General features: G+C 37.5%; 3 protein-coding genes across 3 annotated transcripts; 1 reads left to right on the top strand and 2 right to left on the bottom strand.

Annotated features, from left to right (window-relative positions):
• Positions 1-8: 8 nt before the first annotated feature.
• LOC130426305 (GTPase IMAP family member 4) lies at positions 9-3,922 on the bottom strand. The gene is made up of 2 exons (XM_056753007.1): positions 3,783-3,922; positions 9-828 (listed from the first exon to the last, which is right to left on the bottom strand). Exons 1-2 carry the CDS (start codon positions 3,793-3,795, stop codon positions 173-175), a joined length of 669 nt encoding a protein of 222 aa, XP_056608985.1. The 5' UTR covers positions 3,796-3,922; the 3' UTR covers positions 9-172.
• sult3st1 (sulfotransferase family 3, cytosolic sulfotransferase 1) lies at positions 759-4,115 on the top strand. Its single transcript, XM_056753011.1, is given in 6 exon segments — positions 759-2,196; positions 2,440-2,657; positions 2,788-2,914; positions 3,101-3,195; positions 3,363-3,537; positions 3,696-4,115. Coding segments are annotated over 6 exon segments (993 nt in total). The 5' UTR covers positions 759-1,940; the 3' UTR covers positions 3,818-4,115.
• Positions 4,116-4,295: 180 nt separating this feature from the next.
• Positions 4,296-13,012, bottom strand: eif3d (eukaryotic translation initiation factor 3, subunit D). The gene is made up of 16 exons (XM_056752985.1): positions 12,915-13,012; positions 11,056-11,181; positions 10,896-10,941; positions 10,667-10,803; positions 10,477-10,562; positions 10,315-10,387; positions 8,433-8,554; positions 8,214-8,346; positions 7,983-8,130; positions 7,767-7,897; positions 6,021-6,106; positions 5,410-5,539; positions 5,185-5,327; positions 4,896-5,088; positions 4,476-4,569; positions 4,296-4,386 (listed from the first exon to the last, which is right to left on the bottom strand). Exons 2-16 carry the CDS (start codon positions 11,176-11,178, stop codon positions 4,373-4,375), a joined length of 1,659 nt encoding a protein of 552 aa, XP_056608963.1. The 5' UTR covers positions 11,179-11,181; positions 12,915-13,012; the 3' UTR covers positions 4,296-4,372.
• Between the last annotated feature and the right edge of the window lie 10,491 nt (positions 13,013-23,503).

The raw sequence follows: 23,503 nt of genomic DNA, 5'->3' as shown, positions 1-23,503 counted from the left end.
CACTCTGCATCCTGATCCGATAGTACAGGAGAGAAATGATGCCCTCTTGAGGCTTTTTGAGGTGTAGCATGTGTGGGTCTGATTTAATCCTGTTGTCCTTGCTTTTCCCTCTCCTATTATTCAAATCCGTTTGTTTGTTTGTTTGTTTCCCTCTTCTTCATCTCTTCTCTCCTCATATCTCTGATTCCTGGGCCCGTTTAAGTATCTTCTCGCTGGAGAGCACCACATCTCCATTACTAGCCACAATATTTTTGATCTTAGTCAGAAGTTTAGCAACCTGGTTATCTCCTCGTTGAGGTGTGCTGTACAGAGGATGGAAACGGCCTCCGCATTTCTCAACCAGCCTGTGGAGCTCCTCATTCTCCTCCACTTCCTGGGTCACGCTGGAACCCCGCAACTGCTTTCTGTCTTGGATGGTGAAGAGCACCAAACTATAATTCCAGGCTTCTGGGCCAAATAGTTGTACATGCTCTTCGATGGCACAGCGTTCACTCTTGGAGAACGAGAATGACAGTGGCACAACCAACAGCAGGGCATGGGCACCAGGTTGGCACAGACTCATACTTCTAATAATCTCCTCCTTAAGAGTCCATGTTGATGCAGAGGTGCCACGGATGTTGAACCATTCCCAGCCTGGTGTGTCAACCACCAATAACTGTATCCCTTGTCCCAGACCCTTACCAGAGACACTCACTTTGGTTTTAACACCAACTTCATCAAATGCTTTTTTGCCCAGAATAGCATTACCAGCGGCACTTTTTCCAGCTTCTCTCACCCCAATCATGACAAGCTTCAGTGTAGGCCAGTCAGAGAAATTAAGGCCGTGTTCTGTTGATAAACAACATACACAGAAATATAACTCATTAACTTCACTAACATCACAAAAAAAAATGATGTGAAAGTTTCAATCTTATTCCACCTCTCAAGTGAACAGTTTAATTTATCATATGCTACAAAAGTTACATTAGTGTTGTTAAATTGGTTGCAATAAAGACAGCCATAAAATTTTATGTAACTGGCTATTAAATTCATAGCTCGCTTGATAATAATGTTACATTGGACTTGCTCTGTTGAGACTAATTTCTTCATTCAATTTTAAATTCGTGAACACCTTATCATTTTGAAGTTTTAGATCTTTTAATAGTAGAAAAGTAGGATATTAAAAAAAAAGGCCCATCAGTGTTCCAAGTGCCAAACTGATCAGATAATCATTGCAATTTTGCCTTATTTCCTTAGCAACTGACATAGCTGATTACATCTAAAAGTAAAATTTCCCTTTATCAAGCAATGGTAATTACGAGTCATTCATGTTTTTTCTGAGAGAACAATAATTTTACAAAAGCCACAAATAAATTATGAATATAGTGGAATATTTCGTAAAAAGTATAACCTTGAGCGTGTGATCCTCCTCTTGCATACATGTTCTGGAAGTCTGAACCCTATTTTGCTGCTATACTCACAAATCTATTCACATTATTATGTTATATGTGAAGATCTACTCCTGTTTAGTTCTGTGTTTGTTATAACTGAAAAGTAGTATGTTGTCTTGTATCAATCCTGATTATTATATACAGCCTCTTTTATTGATCTACAGTACATATCCAAAGTTCAAACTATGAAGATCAAGCTTGTTGCTCATTGCTATTTCATGAAGCTGTTAATTTAATTAAAGATCAAGAAATTATTTCAAATGTAACTTTATTGTTATTTTTTATTAACTCATTTATTTATAATATTCTACATCAAAATTACATAATTATTATTTACCAATAGATATAGGCCTAATTCTTCCTTATGGTAATTATAGCAGGCTACCATTAAATATGTAAAATCGTAAACCTGAAAAGGTTGTTGCTGGATTGATTTATACAAATTTATTTAATGATAAGTGTATTCAAGAAAATATCCTTTCTTTTAACACCTGATGGGGCTATTTCCAAATGGATGCAAGTCCAAAGGTTAACTTTAATCACCCAGCAAACTCAAAACCTTTACAACTTTTTTGTGTATGCTTGGCAGGTGTCTACGCAGTACACGTGGACAAAAGCTCCGTAATGGAAAACCTCAGCGAGTTTCTATGCAAGTATAAAGGTTATATTTTTGCAAAAGGAGAAATCACTGAGGAATATTTGGACTCACTTCAACATTTTGAGATTCGTGACAGTGACATTTTTTTGGTGACATACCCCAAGTCAGGTAGGACATAAGTGCACCTTAAAAAAAATCTAAAATGAAGGCCTGCGTGTAAAAAATAGAAAATTGATTGTTACATCAATCAAAAAAATATGGTAATCAAGTAAAATTACAACATGTGAAATGTGATTAAGGTCTGACCTTGAAAATAAGCAATCTTTGTGTTAAAATATTTGTGTGTAGGGTGTCAAACGTGTATAGGCTAACTAATGATGATTTCTGAATAAAGTTTATTTATTTTTGTAGGTACAATATGGGCACAGAATATCATAACTTTGATCTGCGAGGATGACTTTAAAGAAACTAAATATCCCAACAATCTTGAGAAGATGCCTTGGTTGGAGTACCGTGAAGGCAGACCCGATTATGCCTTACGCCCATCTCCACGTTTTTTCGCCACCCATCTTACACCCACACTAATGCCACCGGGACTCAAAAACAAAAAGGCCAAGTTAAGTATTTAAGCATAGCAATCTTAAATTCCTTTTTAACAGTGTATTATTTGTTATAAAGCCAAATCAGTAGGCCACTTGTGTAGACTATAATTGTATAATTATTTTTGTGTATAATCATATTATCTTATAAAAATGACAGATTGTGTATGTGATCAGAAATCCAAAAGACAATGTTGCATCATATTTCCACTTTTGCCATGTCTGGGCCAAACTTGAGAGACCAAAGAGTTTTGAGGATTTTCTGAAGCAATACCTATCGGGAAACGGTAAGGCACATTTTCAGTGGGTTGACTTTTGTGAGCATCTGTCTTATCGGTCTAAAGATGAATGTGATACAATAAAGTTTGAATGATACATAATTACAAAAAAACAAGCCAGGTAAACTGAATTTATAGCGTGCCATATACAGGTGTGTTTGAAAGTAAATGATAAGAAGACCTACCTTGTTTCAGTTGGTGGTGGTTCTTGGTTTGAGCATGTCAGAGAGTGGTACACTAATAGACACCAGTATAACATCCTATTCTTGACATATGAGGACATGGTCATGGTAAGTGTGCATTAATCGAATACCTTATTAAGGCTATATGCCTATGGAGTTTTGGTGAATCAAATGAGCGCGCATGTGGGCACATTTCTAGACAAAAACATCTTATTACATATGTTTTCATTCAGAATATTTTAACACACCTGCACTGATAAATGCAATTTGCTCAGGATTTAAGAACAGCAGTGGAGAAAATCTGCCGGTTCTTTGAGAAAAGTCTGGATGATGCTGCGATATCCCGTGTAGTGGAAAAGGCCACTTTTAAAAACATGAAGCAGGACCGCAAAGCAAACTATGAATTTATCCCTCAAGACCTGCTACTTCAGCCACAATTTATGCGCAAAGGTTGTGGTTCAAAGATAACAACCCGACAATGTTTTGACACAGATATTTCATATTTACTTTTATCATTTTATTTTTAAGGAAAATGTTTAAAAAAACATCACCATATTGCTTTATGACGGTAACATTTGTTATATAATCTTATGGGTTTTCTGTTGCAGGCACTATAGGTGATTGGAAGAACATCTTTACTGTGGCACAAAGTGAGATGCTTGATCAGATCTTAAATGAAAAAATGAAAAACATACCTCTGGATTTCATCTGGGACAGCAAAATAAATTAAATGGAATAATGTTAGTAATACAATACAAATATAGCAATGCCACTAACTTTGAACAAATTGCAATCATGTTTTGCTTTCTTCAATTATACCTTTGGTAGGAACAAGAACTCCTCTAATAATGCATCTGACAATCAAGCATAGGTTTTAATAAATGAAATCCATGTTAATTACTTCTCTACATTTGATTCAGACTAACCATATGGTTATCAACTGGTATTAATTACCTTTTTAGGTTTTGGAAACAGAGAGAATACATTTATCTGCTTTAAATGATCATTAAAACCTCTTTCTCATCTTTGCCACTCTTCTTAATGTCCTAGTGTTTAAAAAGTATCTATAAGAACATTTGAACCGACAACATTGTTATTGTATTATGCTACTTTATTGATTTCTAATGATTACAAGCCTCAGAACTGAAACATAACATAACTTAAAGGGCAGTCAATAGTGAACGCAACAGAAAGAGATGACCACTATATATGAATACTCAATTATCTTTATTCAGCTCTGACAAAGTTACACGTAATGCCGGCAGCTGTGATAATTAATTTCGCCTTAGTTATCATCATCTGTTGAAGAAACAAAACATCAAACAGATTAACCAGATGAAAACATAAACAGACTTTTAATTCTTAAAAATGAATCCCTTATCCCCTACCCTCTTCGTCTTCTTCCTCGTCCTCCTCCTCCTCCTCTTCATCCTCATCTGAGCTGAAGGTTCCATCAGGCAGACTGTACACCCTAATGACTTGCTGTTAGGGAACAAATATTTGACTTTACTGTAGCTGGAGAGCCATACATTTATAACTGTACATTAAGGCAGGGACGTCATTGTGGGTTTCCAAGGTGATTGCTTCAGGCAAATATGAATTTCTGCAGTCTTTTGCTTTGAGAAAATAATATATTAAGATACTTATGGTGTTAAACAGTACATTTCTACTGAAAATCATGTTCATAATATCTCTTTACATTTGTTTTGAGGTCCATGTCCATAAAACAAAATTTGTCTATACTCTACATGGTTTAAATTAAATTGAATTCCTCAAAACTCAACATTACAGCATGAGTTTCGCCTTACCTTGTTTGGGTCTTTAAGGATGAGGTATTTGCCTTCCTCCAGTTTGCGACAGATGTCAATGACACAGCGCAGGATGCCCCAGGCGTTCTCCATGCTCAGGTTAATTTGGCTGGCAAACTCATTGGGTTTAAACTGCTGTGTGCCAAGGACAACGTGCCTTGATGAGTCCTTTACATGATAACGGGACACGTACCTAAAAGGAAATTGCTTAATTAACCCTCTAATTTGTATTATACATTTATTACACATACATAAGGAATGGGTAATGATGTACGTCAGGTTTACTCACCCCAACTTGAGGTACTCTGATCCTGCAAGAATGGCACAGCAGGTCCAACGAGCCAATTTGTAGCTGTTGTTCTTCAACTCTGTGGCTAAAACCGCTCCTCTCTGGGAATCCAGTTTCTGTCGCCAGTCAACTCCATTGCAGTACTGCAGAGAGCAAGTATTATTACCATCAAATGCAATACTACAACGCAAAATGTTGAAGTTCAACAATCTGACTGTCTCTTACCCGGGAGTCCCACTCGTTCAAGGTCTTCACATTGATAAAAGACACTTCTCCGTTTGCTCCTGTCATCACTCCGTCATGCTCACAGCGGACGATGAGATCAATATCCTCCCCCAGCTGCCACCTCCGATACCTATGAATCAGTCAATTGGGTCACTACTTTCACTTTTGACCAAACACAGACTTTGTTAGGAAGTTACAGTATATATAGTCATGACTCTCAGGTTGTTCACACAGCACACAAATCCAATTAATTTGTTGTTACAGTCACCCACTATTTGTAAACACTGAAATATGATTTGTTTGGTCAGTTAAGTTGGTTTTAAGCAGATCTAGATTGATTGCTACAGTAATGGTGTCAGCGCAATAACAAGAAACCCACAGTACAGTTGTCAGCACAGACATCTGGAAATATTAGCTTATGTCTATCGACACCTCATTGGATGATATAAGTACCAGAGACATTTAAATTCACACTTTCAGGAAAAAAATGAGACACCATTCCAGGTGATACTGCACAATCCAACATCTGAACAAAAACCTTGGAGGGTTATTTCTGACATTATAACCAAACTGAATTTGGCTAGTAATGAACAGCAGGGGGCAGCACATACCTGTAGGCTACAGAGGCGACCTCACTTTTCTCTATGTCCTCCTCAACAAAGGGGTTTGGATTGGGGAACTTGTGCCTCTCTCCTCCCTGACACAAGAAAACAGATTTCACACAATAAAGGCCTTTTGCCTGACACCAAACATAGTAGTACGTTTAAATCAACAGTTCATCTTCAAATTGAAAATTCTGTCAATATTTTCACACCTTGTCATTACAACCCAGAACACAAAAGATATTTTGAAAAATGCCGGTAAAAGAATATGATTGGTCCCCATTGACTTGCACTGGTTTTGTGTCCATACAATAGAAGACAAAGGGTTTGGTTACCAATATTTTCCAAAATATCATCTTTTGCAGAAGAAAGAAAATCATAAAGGTTTAAAATGACAACTAGGTGAGTAACAGATAGGGATGGGTATCGTTAAGGTTTTAACGTATTACTTCTTTTATCGATACCACTTATCGATCCGGTACTTTAATGGTACTCTTATCGGTACTTTTTGTTGTGTTTTTTTTATGAAAGACTAAACTAAGCTGGAGTTTTTTTCACTATTTAAAACAATCTTTACTGACCCAACATATCTTAATGCAGGTAAAAGATGACTGATACCCGCCTATTATTCATAGACAATTAAAATAAAATGCATGCGGGCCTAAGCTTGTTTGTGTTTTTTGTTATTGTTGTTTAATAATACACATAATTGGACCAGATGCTGGAGTGGATCGGTTCACTGTAACTGTAGCTATACATTCACATAATGTAGTAAACTCTGTTTGGGCTTAAAAGTTATACAGGTTTGTAACCTCTTGCAAAGTACACACACAAAAAAAGTTTATGTATTTCATCAATACAAATTAATTTTAGGTAAGCTCTGCTTTATAATATCTTAAGCATAATTTATTATTATTCATCCATTTTAAATGCAGTACTATGAAAGCATTTTTAATGTTTAAGATTTAATTAGGCTACTGCAGAAAAAAATACTCTAAAGATTTATCTGTAGGCTATTTTTTAATGTGATGTGTGTTTAATAAATTATTACATACTAATTTAAAGAAACCTTATGCAATGTTTATGTCGCTGTTATTTAGGAAGACTGCTAGGCTAGTATACGTACCTGAGGACGTGGATGATGAACTATAGCTAGGCAGTCTAGCTGCAAAACTTTGCATTTCTTTGTCTGCACATAATGCACTTTTGAAAGATGTTTTTCCAGATTGCGTGTGTTTCCGCTCTTACAAGCAAAAATCTTGTTGCACTTGTTGCAACGAGCATTGTCTGCATCCACTCGAGTGAAATGTAACCATACTTTAGACCGTTTGGTTCTCTCCGCCATCATCACTCTATTAAGCGCGAGCTCTCGTGTTGTGTGCGCCCGAGCTCTGTGTAGTGTGGGAAAGATGCACATTTCGCATGCGAGATTGCGAATAACGAAAATGCAGGTAAATGTCTTTAATATTATCGCAAATTTGAAATGGTTGGTCCGTTAAAATATGCTAGGTAACGTTTATTTAGCAATAATAAATAGGAAATGTTTTTCTTAATTTCTCCAGTACCGACAGCAGAACCGTTAACGTCAGAGCTTATCGATACTTCGGTCTTTTATAATTTAGCCCCAGTACCGGGTTTCGGTACCCATCCCTAGTAACAGACGACAGAATTTTCATTTTGAAGGTGAACTATTCCTTCAATGTTTATAATCACTTCTCAAATTGACAAAACAGAAAGAAATCTGTTTAAACAAACCATTTTGAGACACTGCTGGCTGAAGTTGTGATTGATGTAAGTGGCCTCCATAGCCAGGTTACGGGGGGAATTGAGTGAGCTGCCCTCATCCTGCGGTGGCTCGTTCGCAGTCTCACTAACAGTAAGCAGGTCTGAAAGAGAGAGAAGATTTTGTAAAAAATGCTAAAACTTCATTAAATTGACATTGTAAACACAGCAACCAAACCACATGCTTACCAAAATCTGAGTTGTCCCTCTTGTCAAAAAAGAGCTTGTTGCCCACACGCTGAACTATAATGTCCCACGAATTAACAGAGCGTGTACAACACATCAGAGTGGCCAGGATGGCGTCGGTGGCAAACACATTGCCCTGGGTCTTTGCAAGCTGTGAGTCGGGTTCAGAAGAGGGGAATTAGTGTTTTCGTTAACACCCAGGAAGAACATACACAGGAGGGAGCTTCAGTATACCTTGCGGATCACGGGATCATCGGTGGTAGTGACGGTGTGGAAGATCCTCTTGATGCTCTTGAGTGGCTTTTCATTGCGAGTGGTGACGCGATCAAAAGCCTTGTCGTAGTGCTCAAGAGCTCCACAGGACTCACTGAGAAAAAGAGAAGGCATGAAGGACTCTATTGAGAGCACTGTGCTTACACAATATTATGAAATGGCTGAAGTAAGAATGCTCACATGTCAGTTGGGTCGTCCACATCCATGTATCTCATCTTCATGAGCCTAGGAAAGTCCATCTCCTCTTTCACCTCCCAGTCACTGCGCACCTCCACAGAAGAGTCTCTGGGTTTAAGCTGGGTCTGTGGTGAAAGGAGGAGAGTTCGAGAATTAAGACCAACAACCTGGTGCCGGATTCACAAAACTGTTCTTAAGACAAAATATAAGACTTGTTCTTAAGTTTGTGAGAATGTTTGTAAGTGCGATTCTCAAAACATTTCTTAAAACGTTCTCAAATATTTTCTTAACAACATCTTAACTTTTGTCTTGAGAATGAAATAATATGATTACACTCGCTTGCTCGTGTGGTCACTGTATATGATTATCTATACAATTAACTTAGTGTGTATAACAAGCACATCGCATTTAGTAATGAAAGCTAAAGTAAGGGAGCTATCATTATTATATCAAAATAAATATTCCTTATTGGCCAGGAAACGTCAAAATTATGATTCTGGTTCAATACAATACACGTCACATGGGAAACAACCAAATACATGTCTTCTTACCTTTTGCGATTTGAGACAACTGTGAGGCTGTCTTAATTTTAAGATGATATTAACGACAGCTTTTTTTTCAAGAATTTGGATCCTTCTTAATTTTATTTCCTTATATCAATCTTTTAGGACCCATTGGATTCATATATTTTCTTTGTTTAAGTGCTATATTCAGGTCCCCAGTGCTTTTAGCCTCCCAGAAAACGTGAAAAACAAGATCCCACGTAGACGCACGCAGGCTCTTATTATAATATTATCAATTTCACTCATGGCGCTGCCGCCTTTGCCGTTTTCACAAGCGACCGGGGTGTAAGTGACACCATGGCTAAAGTTTGTGGACAACATGCAATGTAGTCGATGCACAGAGTCCTAACTTCGGAAGAGACAGGAGTGGATTTTTTTTTTTTTTTGTGGAAATCCCTCAGAAACCATAAGTAAAAACCTGCTTGTTTGTGCGAATCACTTCAAGCCGGAGTGCTTTAACAACCTGGGACAGTACAAGCAGGATTAGCTTCAAAGATGTTCTTCAAGAGGGATCGAAACCAACTGAACGAGCAAAGCTGCCGATGTAAGTAATATTTATCAACAGTTTGAATTGACTTATATGTACCGTATATATAGGAGGATAACGTTAGCATGCGATAGAGAAGGGAGCCAAGTCAGTCACAGGCTAAAGCCAGTGATAAACTTACTCTATATTTTCTGTTATTTTGGAAATGGGCACTTGGAGTTTAGCTGTATGTATGTTAATACATTATGTGGGTCAATATGCTCAGCTGTGGCAAGCTGTTTTTCTAATGAACAGGGGCGAACATTGCGGTTAGTTTCGATTTAAACGTCTCAAATCAATGTCCTTAGGCTGAAAAATCTGTCACAGCATACTTTCAAGTTGTGTTTGTAACGTTATACATTTTCAAAGACAAGTAGTAAAAACCACGTAATTCCGCTGAGATCTGCAGGTGCGCATTATGTTGATTTCAGGCAAGCATACACACACAACGTGACTGCTGTTTGAAGAGACAGATTTTATAGTCTCCGAACGATGATTTGAGACGTTTAAAACTAAACTAACTGCAGAATAGTTCAGGAACATAATTAAGCTAAACCATTGCCATGGCAGTACTACACGTGTGTTGTGTAGAAACGCCAGAAGGAATGGGGGTGGGGTGCGCTATAACAAAATAACTCAAGAGAGAAGCAGAACGAACACAAAAAAATAAAAGACTAAAGGCTAGAAAATCACGATGGCTGTAACAGTGCATAAAAAAAAGAAATGAATAGGGACCAGGGACCTGATATCAAAGTAAAAGATGAAAAAAGCAGAATAACTAAGATGTATTTCATACCTGCGACTTTTGATCCCACTTCTGCCGTACACCAAATTGCTTTTGGAACTTCTTCTGCAGGCGCATACGGTCCCTATTTGGAGTAAAGAAAGAGGGTTAGAGTGCAATGACTGGGTTTTCAATCTTCTAACATAAGCTTTCTACTGGTTAAGCAGAACACACCTTTCCTTTTGCTTGGCACTCTTAGGCAAGGTCTGCATGTTGAACTGAGTAAGAGTCCTGCGATCTTTATCCCTCCGGAGATTTCGCTGTAGAAAAGAATCGGGGGAGAGCATACAATGATGGCTTAGCAATGTATGAAAGAGGTTAAGAGAAAATTTGAGTGAAAGAATGTGAGAAAGAGAGAATATACCTGAGCAAATCGCATACGGTTCCTCTGATATGCAGTCTTCTGAGTCTTGGCAGTGTCTACCAGCTGGAAGCTGGTCTCATCCTCCTCATGGAAGTATGCATACTGACTGCCTCCGCCAAACTGTGAAGAGTATTTATCTGCAAAAAACAGATGTACGATCATGACTTATAAGCAAAGACAGCACATATAGAAGAGTATAACACAATGGGGGGGAATTAAATGTAATCACTTGTGTATCTCTTATCCTGGTATGTTGCTCCAGTCCAGTCAGCCACCTGTGTGTAAAATGGATGTTTTTATGTAAAACACAAGAAAATTACACGTTGGACAATACAATTTTGACGGTCTGTTTCAGGCAAAAAGAACCGTCTCAGAATACTAGAATTTACCTTTCCAAGTCTGTCTCCCTTACTGAAAGGCTGGTAGGGCATGTCTTTAAACTTGTCGGGTACAGCACAAGGACCCCATCCTGATGGGTTTTCCTGGATCACAGGGGCATGGAACTTTGCCATTTCCTTACAAAAGATCAGACACATAGTATTTAATTGTTGGTAAAAGATACAATCAATAACACTATTAACATTAAAGTGAAATTAAAACTTATAATGCCTATTTTTTTATGAAATATTGCAGCGTTTATTGTAAATAGTTTATCAATGTGGGTCATTCCCTTTCAAAAGTTTGTGTTCGCACGCCTGCTCGCTACTATTTTAGCTTTCACGGTTGAAACGCAGACACGCGAAATGGCCAGGATTTGAGACGTCGCCAATTCATTCTGAATACATCATTGTTTTAAGTTTTCAGTAGTCAGTGCATTTTTCCACCAGTACAAACATGATTTAATCATTGTATAACTGAGCAAACAGATAACATTACCTTATGGTGTTAGCATCATTATGTTCAGCTTCCATTTTATTTCCAGCTAAAATACCAGTCTGCACTTAGTGTCCCTTGACAGACACCATTTCTGAGGCTTAAAATGAGCAACGTGACTAAACAACAGAGCTGAAGTCGAGTCCGACTGAAGCCCATTGTGTTTTTTGTACCTCCGCATTACACAGGCTGTTGCAGTGATCAAAATAGTTCAGTGATCCAAAAACAATAGTTGTTTTTAAATGGCAAACTATTTAAATTTCAATAGTGCATGGCGATGGGACTAAACAGACCAACTGAGGTAAACTTTGAACCCCTCTTTTAAAGACGAAGGCCATTTAATTAATAAAAATATGAAAAAAATAAAGCATTTTAAGAGAAAACATAACTTCCTGGAACTATTTGAAGGCTCCATGAAGGTGACGCTCAAAGTTTTGGACTTCCGTTGGCAAAACGCTCTTAATGGCTCTGGGGCAGCATGCCCTCGGACACCCCAGGGGAAAATACGTTTAGCCCCCATAGTCTCACTAACATCTGTGGGAAAGACTGCTCCGCTTTTATTTATTTAGCATTTCAATAAATTTCTGCAGTTGCTTGCTTAGATTTACCTATTATAACTAATTAAATACAGCTAACTAGCAGAATAAAAACACGATAACATAACAAAAAAACTCTACATTCTAATTTTCCAGTTCTCATTTTGAAAACAAACTCTTTATATACATACTACAGTTTTGGGACTTTTATAATGCAGTTCTTTCTTCTTTGTACCCGAAAACCAGCTGGAAGTCTGACCCGCCGGTTCCGGACACGTGACCTAGCAGCAACATTCTCATTGGTCAGGGAGATATCTTGCAGGGCGCGAACAAGAAGAAAAAATAAATGCTATGCGAAAAGGTTTTTGATACTCTCTGTCGGCTTGAGTTGGTTCATGATAAGAAGCGTTTTGGTTGAAAAACATGTCCTAAAAGTCATAATTACAGTGAATAGACCCACAGCTTTGTTCTCATCGTGGCCACTGCGCGCAACTGCACGTCTAGATTACAACATCAAGATTTTACGAGCGGCCATGATGAACAGTCATGTCGCTTACAATCTCGGACTCAATACAATCCTGCCCTTTCCCGTTGACAAGAAGCTTACATTTATATTATATTTCACTAACATCGCCGACATTGTATGAACTGTATAGTCTAAAAAAGATGCAGATCACTTAGGGATTTAAACGCAGCTGGCTGATTCAGGACCGCACATGCTTGCTGACGTTGACTTTCGTTCCGTAGAAAGAACAACCAATCTATTCGCAGTAGCTTGTCGTAAGCATATATGTTTCTGATTGTAATAAAGTATATAGGGTATTTAACACGAAACCTACCTTTACTGGTATACGAATTCGTATTTATTGATGGATGTATGCACGACTTCTCCCAAGACCGTCTGGTGAAAAGCCCTTGCCGTAAAACGTAAAGTAACTCGTTGCTGTAATTTACGACAGTTCTCGCACGGTTGTTGATAGATAACATAAAAGTCCGCAGTAATCACAGAGTTTGCGTAGTCTCGCATCCAAAACCATGAAAGAATAATAAAACACAGCAGAAAATCGAAATCATTTCGCATGGTTAGTTTTAATTAGACTATTTTACATTTGAGATCGGCCAAATGACTTTAAACATGCTTGTCTGGAATTCAAATGCAACATATTGACACATTTCATTGTCCTATATGTAAATAAAAAATATAGGTTTAGAAATACATTTTTAATGATATCCATACCAAATAATCAACTACAAAGTATCCATTACAAAATGTATTGATTTTTCTAAAGTTACACTATAATAGTAGTAATCGCAGTGTAGTTTATCTATTTCTGAAGTTGAGGGGTGTATCTCTGAAATCCAATATCAGACTGTGTTAAGTTAAGTGTTCCAAAGTGGTGTGAAGATCTTCATGCATTTATTCATGGGGAAGATTCTCTGATCCAAGACAAGTTCTGCAGAGAGCTCAGCTGAGTACACTGCTCAACATACATCGAGTCTGGCTTCTAAACGCTGACTACCAAAAACAGCACAATCCCATGGGGCTCGTTGACATTTCTATATAGATTGCGTCTCTTTATTTACGCAATCTAAAACTAATTAAGGTATTCATATATTTACTGTGTCAAAGATAGTGATTAGAGGTTTAACCTCATTTGACCGGTTTAATGGAGTGCTTGCCGAGACCGTCCTTAATAATCGCATTTAGTAAACCTCCAGTTATGAGACTATAACGGATGTGCTCCGCTGCATGGCACAAAGACTACCTAACGGAAATATACCGCCTTCATATGATTTGGACTGATTTGATAATCCTTTTGAGTTAACTGCAGGGACCTGTAAGCTTTTTGATCATATGCAGAGAAACATTTTTTTTCTGTAAATCTCCTAGGTTTAGTTGGGCCTTCACAAACTCAATTGCTTTCCTCATTAACCCAAATTGAACGTTGATGTGATTCTGGAGCTCCCTGATGCCAGCCCCCCCATGGCTTCCTGTACATATCTTGAAGAGCTCATGCTGAGTGTGTGCTCTCACATCATACACATCAAACTATTTTAGTTATTTTCTCTACTGCCGTTTTGCATCTGCTCTATTTTATCTTTGCTTTGACGGAAATGAGCCATATTTACAGTCTAGTGGGCCTTCTTGGGAACTGTTGTTGTGTAGTGGGAATGAAAATAAATTGTTCTCTGGAACAAATGTTTGTGCTCCACTCTATTTTGGTTATATGATCTTGGAAATGGATATGTAAATTGATATGCCTGGGACCGCTGTCACACAAGGAAATATTTTCATTATACCCTGCAGCAAATAACAACACATTTGTGAGTGTTGCTCTTATACTGTTGAGTGAGTGGGCAAGAACATTCTTACACGTTAAGTAGTTTTCAAGATTCTGGTAATATTTTTGCTCATTGCACCGGTTTTGTTTTGAAACTCTGTGAGAATGCATAAGTAACCAATTTATTTGCTATTTGAGGCATTATTGATTTTTCATTTTTGATTAGTTCAGATAACTAATCCTTCTTAATTGGCTCACTGTGATTCAAATATAACGTGACCTTCCATTTTAAATGTAGAACTATTTATCAAATGTAATTATTTTACATGAATAATTAAATGTTTGACATTTGTGTTTCATGCTTGAAACCTTTGATTAGTATTTACACATCATGTCTGTTTGACTTGCTTTTACAGTAACATAACACAGTAAACATGCACTAATGAAACTATCTACTCTTATTGCCCTTAAACGAAAATGTATGAGTGAAATAAATGATAAAAATACATCTGACACAACAGTGACTTTTTAAAATATTAGGTTTAGCTAACCTGAATATCAGTTACCTAAACATTTCGCACTGTCTGTGTATGTATATTGGGTCCATATCTCTTCATGATATACATGACATATGCTCTGAACTGAAAACATAAGGTATAAGGTATGCTAAAACATTTTGGCATGTGGTATCTTCACCTTCAAGAGATATAAATTAAAGCTGACAGTTTGTGAAGTGTCAGACCAGGGCTCTGACCAGTAAGGGGACAGTTGGTTAGGGCAGTGTTTCCCCACCCCTGACAGAATGTTTTTTCCCTCCCAATATGAAAAATCTGATTTAACTCATCAGCTTCCCTGGGAATGTTTGAAATGTCTCTCTAATGAACACACTAACAGGCTCATGAGTTAAAACAGGTGTTTCATATTGGGAGAGATCTAAAACATTCTGTCAGGGGTGCCACGTAGGACTGGGTTGGGAAACACTGGATAAGGGGATAATGGGTGTGGAAAGCAAATCAGCACACAGGCATCAAATAATTGAGATTAATGGAAGTGCCTTCAGAGAAAGGTCAACTGATAACAGCCACACAAACAATTACAAAGCCTAAAATGAATACAATTGGATCCTGCTCTGTGTGTGAGTGATAAATAGAGTATAATAGCAGTTTGCTAGAATGAAGCTTTTTATGTGACAGTTCAATCCTTTATTTAACCTTTATTTAACCTTGTCTTTAAAATGTTGCATAGTGGTAGAAATTATATATGGTTTATTGTACTGTACTGTATTAATTGTGTAGCCTATATGAAGCAATTGCAGTGTTAATTCACTTAGAAATGGCCTCATCTAGTTTATTTTTTCGTTCACATTTCAATATTTCTATTTTATGTTTCTGTAGTTTTTATTTATTTACATTAATCCAAACCGTGTTTGTTTCTCCATCCACCCACTTACAGTACCTGCCGTTCTATCTAATATCGCCAGATAAAACTTTCTTTCTGTCTCCTTGTCTTTAGCTGCCAGGGTTTTGGTCTCTTAGCAACATGACTCATTTCCTCAGAGACCAGGCCAGAATGAAATTGTCTAGTTGCAAAGTGTTTGTGATTCAGATTTGGATTTCTTCCTCTCAGCTTTTGTAGTTCTGAGCATGTGCATAACATTATTTTGTTAAAAGCAAATCTATTACATTCTTTTGTTTTGAATTGTGATTTTTCAAGTTTATAATCTCTGCATCAGACAGAGCCAACTGGGCTGGACTGAACAGAATAGCATTGACCTTACCAATGGCATGAGTTTGGGGGTGGGGCTATTGGTTTGTCTGACCAATGGTATGAAGGAAGTGTTTGAAATCTATTTGGAATCAATCCCAAATTTTCCAGTTTGGTTCAGTATCTCTTGAATGGTCCAGAAATTACACATTTAGTCTCTGTTACATTTCTGTTACATCCCGTCCATTATGGTTGTCATAGAGTTTCAAAAATACATTAAACATCATTTGAAATACATTTGAATTGAAAATATTTGGTGACATCACAGGGGTGGGTGTTCTGAGAATATGCAGAATGTAGCTTAGACCTTCACTTTTGTGATGCATTTCTTAGCTCTCCGTTGCTGTGAGATACAATAGCCGTTTCTTAATAAAAGCCTCAAGCCTCTGCAGATCTACAGAAAGACAAATCAATCTTTTCTCGCTACTCTGGCAAAAGGTATATGCTGTGCTCTGTAAATACTCAAGCTGCTATGAGACATGATACCTTGAGTGTTCTCTCTATGCAATACAGAGAGGTGGCAAATTAGAGGTGGTGACATTTAATTTGGCTCTTTTGGTGAATCGTCTCACAGCACTCATGAAGGATTGCAATTAGGGTAGATGAGCTGTTTTACATCTTGGCCTGTCATTCATTTCCAGGTCATCCACAGGTTGCCCAGCAGCGCTCACAGCGGTATGCTGTACGTTGGTAAAAGCCAAAGCCTGTTCTTAGTACCCCTGACACATTAAGGATTAAAAATCACATTAAAAATGTATCACTATGTAATGAGAATGATATTTGAAATCAGATGTAAACACATTTCCTCATTTAACTACAAGTATGCTTTTTACTCTGCACCTGTTTCCACAAAACCTGTTTATAAATAAATGATTTCAGGTGGACATGCATAATTGTGGTGTAATTTGATTTAATTCTCAAAGAATACCATCCCCACAACGGCACAGGTTGAATGAATGAATATGAATGCAGCAAATACAAGTGTTTTCCACAGGTTGCCTTTCAGAGAAATTCAAACAGTTATCTATTTGTGGGAAAGACTGATTGAACTACTGCCACTTTGACATCTTCAACCGATAACATCCTGCCAGTAACACACACCTGCATTAGCGTACAGTTAGAATAACACCATACTGAAAAAGCTAAATGAGTTGCTGGCGGCACTCCATTATTTGGGGAATGAAATTAGCAACAGCTGCTGCTTATTAAAGTTCTTAAGCTGTACCATTTCTTCTGGTTGTGTAGCAACTTCTGTGTTTTGCTCCAGTGGCACATCAGAACAAAACAGAACTATATGTGCTATTAAGGGCTGTACATTTCTCTTTGGAAGTGAGGAAGTCTGACATACTCGCTGAAATAAAGCACCATTAAACTGCAGAAATTATCCGGTGGGACATGAACAAGCCCATTGTCACCATAAACATCTGCCCTAGTTTTGGGATAAACAATAAACATAACACCCACACCTGACCCACCACTTAAGATTACGAGCAAAGAACCAGACTGTAAAACTTTGCTGGAGTTTTTGCTGAAGGTTTGCCAGTAAATTACTGTGGATTGAATTACTACTTGATATACTTTCCAATCAGTACTGTTTTCAATCACTTTAATCAAAATTAACTGTTTAACAAAATTAACACTTTGACTGTTGAGATTCAAAATGAGCAAGAAAAGACTGGTATTAGCACAACGACACTGAAAAAAAAGTCATTCTTCTTATGCATTTTTCTCTTATTTTATGTAAAAATATTTAAAACTTCTGAAATTACGATACATTTACATAACAAGAAAAGTGACCCAAGATATTTTGTCTAAAAACAAATATATATTATATTTTATAGATATTATATTTAAGATATTTTGCTTAAAACAAAATTGTACATCAAATCTACAGCAAGTTACTGGGAAACCTGCTGCGAAATTACGGCAAAGTTTTACAGTGCACTATTAGTTCCATATAACATCGTTTTGTATGATTTAAGCAGGATTTTTGGCCGGAAAATATGGGTATATTTATGAGAGATCCTCTTTACATTGCTGAGCATTAAGCCAAAACAACTGGATAGTGTTATACGACTGGAAATTTGTCTCCAGACTCTATTGACGCAAAAGCTCACCAGCGCCCTCTTGTGCAACTAGCCCGTTTTATATCATAAATTGGGACCTGTACTATGATGGTACATACTAAGGGTTACAAGACTAGTTTTGAGTTGATATAACCAAACTGATGCAAGCAGTCTGCACTGATTCCATGATGCTTGCTGATAATCAACTTTCTCTGCTAACTCTTTGACTTGGATCTTAAAACTATGATTAGCCCAAGCGTGTGTAAACATAAGAGGGATGTCGATACCAACTGGTTGAGATTTTTTTGTAGTTTCAGTATACTTTAATTACATCAAATCAAAAAGCATCAAAAGCGCACCCATTGCCAACAAAACACAAACAGGCCAACAGCACAGCCAATATTGACGCAATGCTGTCTTACTTTCGCTCGTCGGTTGACGCATTGGCGGCCAATTTCTCTCGCCTTAGGGATGCTTTTCCGGGAGAATTGCTCAACAAGGATCTAAGAAAAGATGTTACGTAACGTTTTTTCATGTTCAAAAAAAAACTTTATCCGAAACCTATACGAACCTTGGGGGAGTGTATCAAGCTCAGAAATACTACTTAATTCGTCCAACTTGTTTTTTGACAAGCTGACCATGTCAAGCATGAGAAGAAAGTAGGTTTAACATTGTAAAGAAGTTAGAAAGCATGAAACACCGTTGCACATCCCCTTTAACCAACGGACACAGTTGAAGCATGCCTTTGAAATGTCAAAGGTCTCCTGACCCTGTATTGACTGAGGGCCACATTTAAGCAGTTCAAAGGGGTAAGCAAAAACGTAGACATGCATTAGATTTGCCATTACAGTGAGGCATTGTATATTGCAGTGGTGTAGTCTACATGATACGCAGGTATACGCCGTATACCCACTAGGAAAATCAAAGGATTTCCGTATACCCACTTAAAAAACGTGAGGATACGTAACAACATCGTTTTGTGACAGAACTTTCATTCATAATTTCACCCTGTCTGTGTTGCGATTGCGAATCACTAACGTTTTTGGACCATTGGGGCTTCCGTGGCCTGTGACCTGGATGTAACGTCACCTACCAAGGAAAAGCAGTTGCTTGGCGGTCTTTTTCGGCGCAAGTTTTAAATTCATCTTGAGTGTCTTTACATCACAAGATTAACGTTATTCTGAATCTTAATTAGAAGATATGAAACGAAAAAACACTCAAAGTACACTCTTTGAGTGTTTTCGGAAGCCGGCCCCTAAAGCTACAGCAGCTTCGGGTGACACTTCAGCTGCAGCAGATGACACGATCATTACAGAAAGTCCAGAAAATGAGGCTGATGCTATCGTAAAGTTACCTGGTAAGTAAAGGTAGCATACAGTACATGTTATCATTAAACGTAACTGCAATAGCAGGGGATTGTTGGTATATTGAATTTTATCCAGAACTTGCTTACTTTACTACCGTTAGTGTGGTGGATCAATTAATACGACAGAAGAGGGGAGATTGCGCGTGTGTGTGTGTGTGTGTGTGTGTGGGGTAAACAGAATAAAATTTTTATATCTCCTTATTTCAGATGATGAGAGAAATGAGAACCCCTGGCCAGCCTTGTGGACTGAAAGTCAGGCTAGGGAATTTAAAACAGGCATCCTTGGTTAGAGTGGAGGTACAGTAAGTTAGGTAGATATATCAGCTGCTCAGCACACACGAAAATGTACGGCCGAAAATGGCTTTATTGGTTTCGGGCAGAAATAAAAAAACAGGCGAAAATGTAAACCGAAAATGAGTGTCACCCGCCCCTCCCAACCGTGCGCAAGCGCTTAGGTTTCACTCACAGTCGAGCTGTTATCACGCGTCTGCCTATCAAAGATTGTCATGTCAGCGCAGGACCGGCGATCTCCTGCCCCCCTTGCAGTGATCTGAATGATGATGTGACTGAGTGTTCGTAGTGTGTTATCAACATTCCAATTTATTATAAACAACAAAAGACAGTCAGCTGATAAAACCTCTGCTCCAGGTACCATATTCATATAGTATCATCATTCTTAAAGGTATAGTTCACCCAAAAATGAAAATTGTTATAATTTCCTCACCCTCAAGTTGTCCCAAAACTGTATGAGTTTCTTTCTTCTGTTTAACACAAAAGAAGGTATTTTGAAAAATGTTGGTAATCAGACGGTTGGCAGCACCCATTGACTTCCACAGTAGGAAAAAATATAGACTTTGAAAGTCAATGGGTGCTGCCAACTGTCTGATTACCAACATTTTTCAAAATATCTTCTTTCTTACAGTTTTGGGACAACTTGAGGGTGAGGAAATTATAACAATTTTCATTTTTGGGTGAACTATACCTTTAAGAATGATGATACTATATGAATATGGTACCTGGAGCAGAGGTTTTATCAGCTGACTGTCTTTTGTTGTTTATAATAAATTAGAATGTTGATAACACATAAGCAGTCTTTAATAATGCTCTCAATTACATGTAGATGCATACTTTATGCATTAGTGAGTGTGGTGGTGCCATGGGGTGTCGCTCTGGGATGGGTGCGTATGAGGCTGGGAGGGGAAAAAAGCACAGTATACTCACTACAAAAAGCTAGACTACACCACTGGTATATTGTATGGTTTCAAACTTAACATACCTTTTTCAAAGACACAACACAGACTGAGAATAGGTTTCTCAAGCACTGAGCCAAGCCATTTGGGATTCAAGCCTGTGATCATATATTTATGATTACAACTAAAAGTCTGATGAAATTTGCAGTGGATTGGTGTCATGTTTGTTGACATAAGAATTCATTGAAATATTAATCTCACTGAAAAGAAACAAATATCACAACAAAAATCAACATGCAGGCCTACCTGAACATTTAAGCTTTGAAAAGACATTCTTTTTACAAAATCATGTTTCCCTAGAGTTGTAAAGACGTGTTCAGTTATTTGCTCCCAAGACTCAAGGTTATCCTTTCAAACGATCACATCATTTGAATAAAATCTACTGTTTTGTACATAAAATTTAATGTAAAAGGCTAAATTTGTAATAAAATAGTTAGCGGGAAGTCACCACATTTTTTTTATTTTGCAGCTATTCAAAAGAAGTCCTGTTTTTGTATAATGTACAGTATATAAATGTCTAGGGAACCCAATGAAACTTTATAAAACCACAAAAAACTCTAGTAGGTTCTTGCTGTAAGTTTTCAGAAATGTAATAGTACTTGCATAAGACATGTCCTCTTCAGTCTAAATGGACTTTTTTTAAAAGCCTTTTTTAGTGTTTAATTAAAAAGAAAAACACACAACCGAGCCACAATTAAACCCAATTAAAACTTGGTTTCATAGAACATCACCACACAAAGAGAGGGAGAACAAGAGAGGTATAAATACACTGACACTTATGACAAAACAAGACGCAGGTGGGTGCAATTAGGAATGAAACTGAAAACACAATAACAGTAAAAAAAAAAAGAGAGACGTCAAAACAAAAGATAACCTAGAGCCCTTACAGGAATAATCCATGCGTTACAATCAGCATTCTATCCGTCCTATTAGAATTCGAAAGTAGAATTAGTATGTCCCAAATCGTAGTATGTAGAAAATGTATTCCAAAGATTCCCAGACGGTCTATACTGCCGTGTACAAATGTAAGTATACAGTAAACATTATATACAAAGAAATGAATGAATAAATACCTTAATGGATAGAAGAGTTGTATTTTGATGTGTGTGACAGTTCTTGGCCACAATGTTGTCTATAGGCAACAACGGCAACTTCCGCTTCCTGTTAGTATGTCCCAGTCAGTGTTGGGTGTGACTAGTTACGAAGTAATTAGTTACTGTATTTTCATTACTTTTCCCTTTAAAAAGTAAAGTAAGGGATTACTCATATGTTTTCTGTAATTTACAGTTACTTTTGATGTACTTAAACTAAATACTTTGTGAAATATATGCGTGTGCAATAGTGTAATTGACATCAAAATTCAAAGTCTTACTTTATTTATTTGAATGAATTAAATAAGCCGTTTCATGTCTCTTGAATCACTTAACTAATCAAGGTCGATGTAAGATATAGAAAGTAATTAGTAATGAGTAACTAAATACTTTTTTGACAGAGTAATTTGGACAGTAATCTAATTACACTATTGAATATGTAATGAGTAACTAGTAATTAATTACTTTTTCAGAGTAATTTACCCAACACTGGTCCCAGTGTGTGCAATCTCTTTTTCCATGCACTCAAAAGTACCTACTATTCCATCAAAAAACAGTACCTACTATTAGGGCTCGTATAAGTAGGCAAATTGGAACCCAGGGAATGATTATCTTATTTACAGTGTGAGCATTTGACCTAAAGCTTTGCCGTTTTCCTCTGCACTCCTCCGCTTTCTGTGTTTAGATCCAACTTTCATGTCATGACTCAGCTTTAGGGAGTATGCACACCCTCAGTCTCCAGAAATCCTGCAGTCCTTCCACTTAAAACCTAGAAACCTTTTAGGCTATATACCTTATTTTTCCATTTTCTTTTCATCTACGTCCCAAACACGTGTAATGAACAGCATTACGTGAAGGTGGAAATTAAAGAGAAGGCATTCAGATAGTTTGTGCGTTTTAATTGAAAGAAGAACGACTGGACCTTTTCCGCCGGCTGATGAGGCTGCCCACATTCTCCATTTCAGCGACATCCTCACTCTAATTGGCCAATGAGTCACTCCAGCGAAAAATGCCTGTACGGATTTATCAGGAAACACGTTATTAGATACAATGTGATGTCTAAACAACAAACCTAAATGAGTGTTGACAGAAATGTATCTGAAATTCTGGCATCTCCTCAGGACGGAGACAGTTTTGACAGTTAAGAGAAATCTGATGTTTTTAAAAGCTGTAGCTGATCATAGTGCTGCCCAGAACAAAACAAAACAGAAAAACCTATGTGAACTTTTGGTATAGACTTTGGTACATTTATTATTGATTTTAATAAAAGAAACAGGAAGGCATTGAATGCTCTTGTAGCCTCAAGCTTAAGAGAAGTGGAAGAGTATTGATCTCATTTTCTTCTTCCATCACCACTTCTGCCTTAGAGGACAGACATTTCTTTGAGTACTTTGCTTTGAGTGCTTACACCCAAGCACACATGCAAAACACACACAAACCAGCAAAAAACACACACAAACACTCAGGAGTGCATGACTACAAGATGTTCCACTGTTTGTACTCAGAACTTGTGTTCTATCAATTCAAGCTAAATTGATTTTCGTGTCAATTGTGTTCCATGTAATTGCCTTTTATGGCATTATTTTTAGTAGGCATGCTAACTGTGTGC

Source organism: Triplophysa dalaica, chromosome 7, assembly GCF_015846415.1.
Source record: "Triplophysa dalaica isolate WHDGS20190420 chromosome 7, ASM1584641v1, whole genome shotgun sequence".
Classification (NCBI taxonomy): domain Eukaryota; kingdom Metazoa; phylum Chordata; class Actinopteri; order Cypriniformes; family Nemacheilidae; genus Triplophysa; species Triplophysa dalaica.
Note: the sequence above shows the minus strand (reverse complement) of the source record. Positions and strands in the feature narration are given on the sequence as shown.